Below are 8797 nucleotides of genomic sequence, written 5' to 3'. Positions count from 1 at the left end.
GGAAAGGGACGAAGAGAGAAACCATGAGTGAATTCCAATGAGCTGGTGATGTATGCTTTGACCTATGCACTATGGATTTAATCACTCATTCAAAAGCCCTATGAAAATAATACACAAAACACTGAAAAACACAAAAGTACAAAAACACACATTCTCCTTAAAAACCTTCAAGCTTTTAATATCCAAAATTCTCAACGTGGGTTTTAAAAGGAACGTATTCCACATCGGGACGTGACACATTTCTCATGGATGGAATGAATGAGGCCGTAGGAGGACACGAATTCCTACTATATCAGCCTACAATATCTTTGACCTTTGCGTGCTTTATGTGTAAACAATTCATCAGTGCAATCGCACAGAGAGAGAGAGAGAGAGAGAGAGGGAGTGAATGAGAACAACCTGTAGGAAGAAGGGAGAAAACCCGCAAGAATTCAAATCGTACAGGACGGAAAATGTCCTGGGAACGTAACGCGGGGAATCTGCTTGCGTAGACGGTGTGTGTGTGTGTGTGTGACCTTTGACATTTGACTCGGTTTGACCCTCACGCTGACAAGCTCTAGTCACGGAGCGCTTGTGTGGGCTGACCATTCACAAACAGGGAGGGACAGTGCGTGTACAACTGTGCGTGTGTGTGTTGCTAATGTCACTCTCAAACTAGGGAGACAATGTGAGGGCTTCATAGGGAGCGTATTATGAATCAAAGTGTGTGAGAGCCCATTCTGTGTGTGCTAATGAATTTTGCTGACGAATGTAAGAGAGAGAGAGTATTTTCTGTAGGTGGCTGGGAATTCTGACTTTGCAGAGGCTGGTGGGATTGCTGATGGGAATGTCTTCGTTTCAGTCCCTCCTTGCTTCTTTCCCATGCCTCCTCTCTTTCAGTTTCAGGTTCAATCATTTCTTCCCTGAGTGAATATTTCAGTCTTATTTGGCTCTTTTTCATCCTGCACTGATTTAATAAAGCCAGTCATGTAAACTCAAATGTTTTCTTGAACCAACTCACACATGCGCACATGAAGGTAGACCACACCTGCTAACACCTGTCAGTCAGCATTATATTTGTTTGAAGCATTACATCTGGTTTAACGCCTCAACAAGAGACAGAAGCAGGGGGTGTGGAAGATATGAGAGGAGATGACAGAATGAAAGAAAACAGAGAAAAGAGAAGTAAGAGAAAATGACAGGGTGCTAGACAGAGAAGTAAAACAGCAACAGGAGGAAAAAGAAAGCACAGATACGGGGAGACAGAGAGAAACAAACAGCATTAGAGACAGAGAGAGATGCTAAGTTTTGACTCAGAGGCCTGCTAAACACAAGACTAACAAGACTAGCCATGGGAGAAAAAGTTTAAAGCACTTGAAGCATGTCTGAGAAAGGGAAAGAGACAGAGATAAAGATAAAGATGGGCGGGTTTTGAAATGCTGCAGCCTTCCGCTATGCACTCAAGCTACGGCCAGCAGAGAGCAGGGATTATCAGACAAAACTAAGAGGAGTGCTAAAAGCATTTCTGCCGTGTTCTGCTCCCTTGGTACCACTCAACTCCACCAGCCCCTATCAACCACACTTAGAATGAAAAAAAAAAACGAGATGGAGGTTGGAAAAGAACAAAAGGGAAAGTGAGAGCAAGGAGGATGGAGGGGTGAGAGAGAGAAAATCTCAGCTCTTGTTATTTGCACAACCACTTGATATTCCCCAGGGGGAGACAACAATGCAGACTAAACCCAAACACATAATCCACTGTAGTTCGCATCTATTCTCACAGGCATAGCTGTGCTCAGACAACTGAGGGTGGTTACACTCATCCTAGCCTCGTCCCCGGGCGTTTCTATGATAAGAAAACATTGAACTGATGAGCGCTGGGCACATTCCCACCTCGGCCGCTCTTGAAAACAACATTTCAGCCACATTTTCAGCACCACAGCTCGGTTTTAGACTGCCTTCTAGTGAGAGGCATAGGAGGACACGGAGCTTCACACATAACAGCAACATCATGTAAGTAATGTGTCACATGAGGCCATGTGGGCTGGGCATCTGGAGTGCACTGCAATTCAAATAAATACTCAATATATGCATTAATATATTGCCTTTGGCACATTCAAATTGACCACAAATGAAAACAAAACATTGTAATTCAACATTGTCTCTAAGGCGCCATTCACATTAGAAATAAATACGGCTATCACTCCTCACTTTAGCGTTTAAGCAAATCAAGTTCACATTTGGTACAATTCCTAATGAGAGCTGCAACCTGGAAACAAGTAGGAACAACTGAAGTGGACTCTTACTATACAATATACCATGGAGAGTATGCAAATGAGCCTGGCAGTGCCTGTATGGACGGCAACAGGGCTTGACAACCGCTAGTCAGTGTGCACCCATACAACACTCCCAGAATGCTTCACTAAACAGGCAAGAAAAGTGCTTCAAAACACTGGCAGGTAATGAGATAGCAGAACAGTTTAATAAGATGGCGAGATAAAACTCTTTGATGGCTTCGGGGTGGATGATAATATCCCAGAAAAATGAAGAGGGAAATAATCAAAACAATTCGATATTTGTAGTTTTAACCGAAAAAATGCAGCATGCTGGGTTTGAAAAGACAGATACACAGTACAAACAAAACACAGGAATTGGGAACGTTTGGGAATATTTGCATATGTGCAAAATACATACATGCAAACGTTCCCAATATTCAAAGAATGAACATGAGCAACTCCACTAAATAATATTTGGTTGTCAACCCCCTTAAAAAGGAAACTACAGCTTATTTTGCCACACACACGCACGCACATAGTTCACAGCTAGCCGAGTGCAAAGCCTGGTGATAAGACAGCACATTACAATACTGTAATGAATGTCCCATTACTGGAATCACTGGACTCTAAGAAACTTTTGAATAGAGTGCCTGATAAGCTGATGTTGACTGAAAACAAACAAAGTTCTGCTAAGTTCACCCTTCCCACACACTCCAATGTCCTATACAGCAGCTCCAAGCCAAGCACTTGGATTAGAAAATACTGGGTGGCCACGTTCTTTCTCCCATGAGAGAAACAGAGACAGAACCACCAGTCCTGTATACCTACATATCCCCCAGCTAGCCAAGCTAATCAAATCAGACATGGCTTCTCTTCCCTCCCTGTAATCGCGCCCTGATCCGTAGAGTCACTGCACTGCTGGAAGCCAGGCCCTCCATTGTGTGCCGACACCCTAATCAGTTTCATGTGAGCGGCATTATAACGGCTACTAGCCCAGTGAAACTGACAGGAGGGGAGAGGTCAGAGCTACCACCCTCTGGTCCCACACACACACACACAAACACACTCACACACTCATCACCACAGGAGACAGCTATCTTTTCAGCCTTTTGTAGTTTAGGTAGGTTTAGTGTTTAGATCACCGCTGGGAAAATATGTTACTTCCATTTCATTACACATGCCATTGCATTAACACTCATGTGATATCTTTATATTTAACTTTAATAAAAATGCTGCACTTTTACATATTGTTTTAGTTGGCCTTTTAATCTAATTTTAAAAACTTAGCATGCTGCAATTCCCCTTTTGACTCTTAATAATAATCTTGCACACTGATATGTGCTGTTCTCAGCCAAATGCAGCCACGACTGAAGACCTAAGCCTGTTTGTGAAGTCTTTAAATTAAGACTGCACTCTCAAAGGACACACCCTCTGCGGTCAAGCGCTCGATACAGATGGTTACTTCAATATACCGCAGGTAGTGTCCGCCAAGCGCTCGTATTCCTTATCCCCAAGCACTTAATAGGCGAGCTGGGACAACTGACACCGATCAAATCCAAGGCACACCACCTTACTACGAGCATGTCTTAAAGGCTTTATGGTGGGAAAGTGTCGGTTTATGGCACGTGCTGGTTGCTTCGAGGAGAAAAATCCAAATCATTTTCCTATAAAGGGCTTTATGTGTTTTGTAACACTAAGACGCAGAATGAGATTACACTTTGCCAGAATAACAATGCAGATACCTGTACAAAAGAGCCACAGCCACAGCTTTGCTACTGTGCCGAATGATTGAAGAGGATGATGTCAGTGACATCATCAGCATGACAGTCTTGCTGGTCCATTTTAGAGAAATCTCAGTGAAAACTATGGTGCTGCATTTTAATGTTATCAGATCTGAGGTAACTAACTTTCACAGGAAACAGAGATGCAGTGGCTCTTTATGTTGTGATAGCCAGTTTTGAACATTAACAGCAGGGGTCATCATGACAGCTTTCCCTCCCTGTGGATACATCAAAAATTTCTGAGACAACAGATAGGTTTTGTTGCTGTCAGCAGGAACAGGGATAAGCAAAAAAAAGACAGAATAATTGCAGAAAACACAGTTAACTGGAAGCAAAAAGTATCAGGAAAAATACAGGCAATCAGAATTCGCGGTAATATTGCATTGCCTCAGAATAAACTGCATCCATTTAACACAAAACTACTTCATTTCAAAGTAAGCGAGGTGTTAATGTCGTGTGTACTGCACAGCGCTTCGCATGGTGTGCGCTGTGAGCAACATATACGGTAATCTGACATTAATCGGGTTACAGTGATATATCGGGATGATAGCAGTCTTTACTGAATTATCGGATATCAGCCAGTCACTGTGATCCACTTTAAATATTATGGAGGTTCATGCTAACCTGCCTAAAACGCGATTATTTTTGGTTTTAGTGGAGCATTTTAGCGTGCTGTGATGGAAAAATGGTTAGTCCACTGAGCAGAGAAGCATGGCAGTGCTCTGTTATGTTTGTAGTTTTGGAACTGAAGTACACACAAGCGGTAAATGTTCCCGAGTGGCTGCTACAGGCCGACGCAACACCTAATCTGTCTTAGATGGAAATTCCATGCAAAGCAAGCTCAGTGCACATGTACACACTCATCACCTGACCTGTTGTTCATACCAGCTACAGCCTATTGCATAAGAGGATTTTTCTCTTTATTTATCATAACACGCACGCTCACAATAGTGGACTCAGGCACACATCCCTCTGAAGTTAATCTCACTCTTGCAGAACGGAGTGCTGCTGCTGTTGTTGTTGTTATTTAGAACAAGGGTCAGAGAAGCAGCCAAAAGTTGCCCTCTAAACTTTTTATTGTGAAATTTGATGGAAAGACAGTGATGCTGCAAGGAATGCTGATGCATTTTTGATCCACTTGATACCTGGTGGATTTGTGAGTTCACCTCAGTTCTCTTTTCAAAAAAATCCACACATAGGCTACATCAAGTGACAGCAGGAATCTCCTTCTCTTTCATCTACTAGCTCTCTCTCTCTCTCTCTTTCTCTCCCTCTCTCCCTCTCTCTCTTCCCCTCTCTTCCTCTCTCTTTCTCCCTCTCACTGCTATTTGCTGGCACTCACCCCAACTGTATTTGTTGTGGTACTGGCATGCCACAGGCCATAATTGCATAATGACACACACAGAAAAAGGGAGCTAACTCCCAGACACTGTATTCATTCATTAACATGGGCCAGAATCGACGGCAAGTGGCAACTGTCTGAAGTAACAAAAAGTGATGTAGAAATATGGATGGAAAATATGTTCAGACCACTAGTGTGCATAAAACTCCCAGTGTTGCAGAGATCAGCAGCAGAGCAAGGCACATTAATGCAGCCACACGTCAGGTGACTGTGCTATAAACTATTGGTCAGTGGACACATGGTGACGCAACCTCTAGGCTTTTCCTCCTCACTCCATCTGGGTGTAAACACCATCACATGGTGGAGGGAGGGAGAGAGGGCAGGGAGGTAGGGAGGGAGAGAGAGGGAGGGAGAGAGAGAGAGAGAGAGAGAGGCAGACAGGCAGACTCCTCCTCACACTTGGATAAATCACTGCCTAGGGAGGATGGGTGAGACTAGTTAACCCCAACTTCAGTCTTCAGCCTCAGCTTGTGTGTGCGTGTGTGTGTGTGTGTGTGTGTGTGTGTGTGTGTGTGTGTGTGTGTGTGCGCGCGCGCGCGGGTTTGTTTGATGCATTGCTTTTCACAGAGCAATTAATTACCTACCAGGAGAAAGAGAGAGAGAGAGAGTGAGAGAGAGAGAGAGAGAGAGAGAGAGAGAGAGAGAGAGAGATGAACCAAAAGCAAATAATCAGACAGAAAATCATGAAAAGGTACTGGAAAAAAAAGAAAAAGAACACAGGAAGAAGAGAGAACTATCTGCATTTCGAGAAGGGTCATATGGGGAGACATCACACACATACACACACACTCACTGATTACACTTCAAACAAAGAGAATAGAAATACATTCACAGAAGGACAAACCAAGAGATATGAACATACTCCACCACACACACACAAACACGCTCACAGACAAACACACACACACACATTGTGATCCCATCTCGGAAAGGGTCATGCAATAGAGCACTATAACTATCCCCCCATAAGCTTCTTATTATTTTGTTGTGATGGATGCCTCCTCTCATTTCACGTTTTCCATTTTAACTGCCTGTCAGTTTCCAGAAAACAGGAAGGCGGGCGAGTCTGTGGCTCTGACCCCGTCGGTCACAGCACAAAGAGGGAGCTTGTTAGACAGCTGGGCTCATCTTCCTCCATCCATTCTGACTTATAGCTCCCCAAATCTGTCTCAGTTTCTCTCTCCCTTTATTTCTCTGAACATACAAATAAGCTCAAGCCCACACAAATACTTCATATCATGCATCTGGTCAGGTTGTAGTGACCGGTAGCTCTTGTAGTGAACTTTATTTTGTTATCTATCTAACTATAACCAAACCAATTAGAGCCACAGTATGTTTTGGGACCCTGCTGAAACGACCTTGCACAAGATGTTGAATCTCTACCAGCCGCCAGACTGATCCTGATTTCTCTGATTCAGGGCAAAGCAAAACAGCAATTTCCCTACAGGAATCAATCCCACTGTGTATCATTTGACTGAACTGTCCCTTTAAATTTGATGCGTTCGGATCGCCCAACAACTCGGCCTTTGTGTCCGGTCTGTTCACTTGTTGGCGTTAAGGAGAACAAGTCTGGCACCTGCTCGCTTCGCCAGCATCATCATTTATCAAGCCACAGTACAAAGGGGCCGTTTGGCACCGCGCCCCGAGTGCGTAAAACAGCAGCGCAAATGGGAGGTGGACTGCGCGGGCACAAGTGCAGGTTCAGTTTCATGTGGAAACCAGCTTAGTGCTCAAAGGCTGCCATCTAGTTTATCATACACCGATGATCGATCATTTTTGGTGCTACTGTTTCGGCTGTGTGTGCGTAAAAGGACATTACAAGCTGCGCTGAACGGTTGAACAAACTTCACGCAAACCCCCATATGAATGATCCTTATATTATAGGTCAATGTCATCATTTTCCTCAACATCATCATTCTCAGCAGGAACTGAGAGCAGGGTAAATCCATCAAAACACCTTTTTATTTGCGGACGAGAGATTAACCACCGTTTAAAGACGATAATTACTAAATCATATAGCCTAATCATAGAAAGTGGTATCAGACTGATGCAAGTTGCATGAGGAAATTAGTAACTGATCTTTTCCTTAAAGTATATTTGCCTTTGTTGATATTAGTGGTTTGGCTTGTGATGCTATCCGACCACAGCTCATTTAAGGTACCCGCATTTTATTTACTACTACATCACTGATGATCACTGATCATCAGTAGGGTGTCACTGATTTTTGTCTTTCTCCACCTGCCCAGTAGCACTCACCTCCCAGTCCGCCCAGTGTCGCAGCCCAGGAGGCTCCGGAGAGCAGACAGCAAACCGCGAGCAGGATAAACATCACACCGGCTGGGGTCAGCATGGTTCGGCTCCTGTCCTGGTCCAGGAGCGGGAGGTTGAGGTCCGTGCTACCTCGGTTTTAACGTCAAAGTCCCGGACTTCTGCTTTCAGCCGCGAAGCATCCTGATACGTGCAGAGAGGAGCTTTAATCCCCGGGCTTCACAGTTCAGTAGGGCGCACGAGACAACCAAGACTCACGGGGCAAGATGTGAAACAAGTTGAGATGATTTTGTCAACGCAACCAATGTTCATGTATTATATTTTAACTTATATATCTGAGGAAAGATGGTTATTCTTGCTCCAGCTGCCTGTGGTCATGCAGAGAAGTGCCTATGTGCCTATGTATCCACTCAGCGCAAATGTGCAGGTTGCTTTATCCAGCGGAGAAAAGCATAGCAACAATAAGGAGATAAACCATTATAGTTAGCTGATGTGTTCCAGCCAAACTGCGTGCCAAAGTAATCCAAAGTCAACGGTAACGGGCGACCCCTCTGCCTGGATTAACGTCCCGTGTCCTGGGCAGCAATAAACTGGAGAGTCGGTATCCCTGGTCTGTGTCCCGGCGCCGCTAAGCCTGTCCACAAATTGTGCAGTTTAAAAATGATTAAAGCAGCCTATTCTGCAGGAAGCAGTAACAAGACCTTGACATGAAACTGTTAAATGAATTAAAAGAAGAAAAAAAAAATACACACACAGAAAATCCCGATGGCGCGCTGTGGCGGAGGGGCTCGAGCGGTGAAACGGCTAAACAGCGTAGTCTAGTGACCGCCCGGCACGAGGATGTGCTGTTTGTGCTCGAGAGCCTGCCTGGGTAAAAGCCACAGCGCTCCAACCGTCACTCACGTGCCCCGCCCTCCGGAAAAGCCAGCGCGAAGGGGGGACACAACAGGTAACTGAGGGAGTCACGTGATCCGCAGGTAGCTCCCTTCAGATGTAAAGGACTTTATTGCTTTGCCGCCTAAAAATGCCGCGAGACTTGATTATCAGGCTTCATTAAGTTAAATGAGGATTGTCCCTGGGTTATTTGTACAGGG

At 44.5% G+C, this 8797-nt stretch overlaps 1 protein-coding gene across 1 annotated transcript in view; it reads right to left on the bottom strand.

The window, feature by feature from the left end:
- sema4f (sema domain, immunoglobulin domain (Ig), transmembrane domain (TM) and short cytoplasmic domain, (semaphorin) 4F) overlaps positions 1 to 8536 on the bottom strand; it is a 66354-nt gene extending 57818 nt beyond the window's left edge. The window contains exon 1 of the mRNA XM_030076054.1: positions 7692 to 8536. Within this exon, the coding sequence (XP_029931914.1) occupies positions 7692 to 7785 (94 nt within the window). The 5' untranslated portion in view covers positions 7786 to 8536. The remainder of the gene's footprint in view (positions 1 to 7691) is intronic.
- Positions 8537 to 8797: the final 261 nt, after the last annotated feature.

The sequence above is a fragment of the Myripristis murdjan genome, chromosome 18 (assembly GCF_902150065.1).
Source record: "Myripristis murdjan chromosome 18, fMyrMur1.1, whole genome shotgun sequence".
NCBI lineage: Eukaryota > Metazoa > Chordata > Actinopteri > Holocentriformes > Holocentridae > Myripristis > Myripristis murdjan.
Note: the sequence above shows the minus strand (reverse complement) of the source record. Positions and strands in the feature narration are given on the sequence as shown.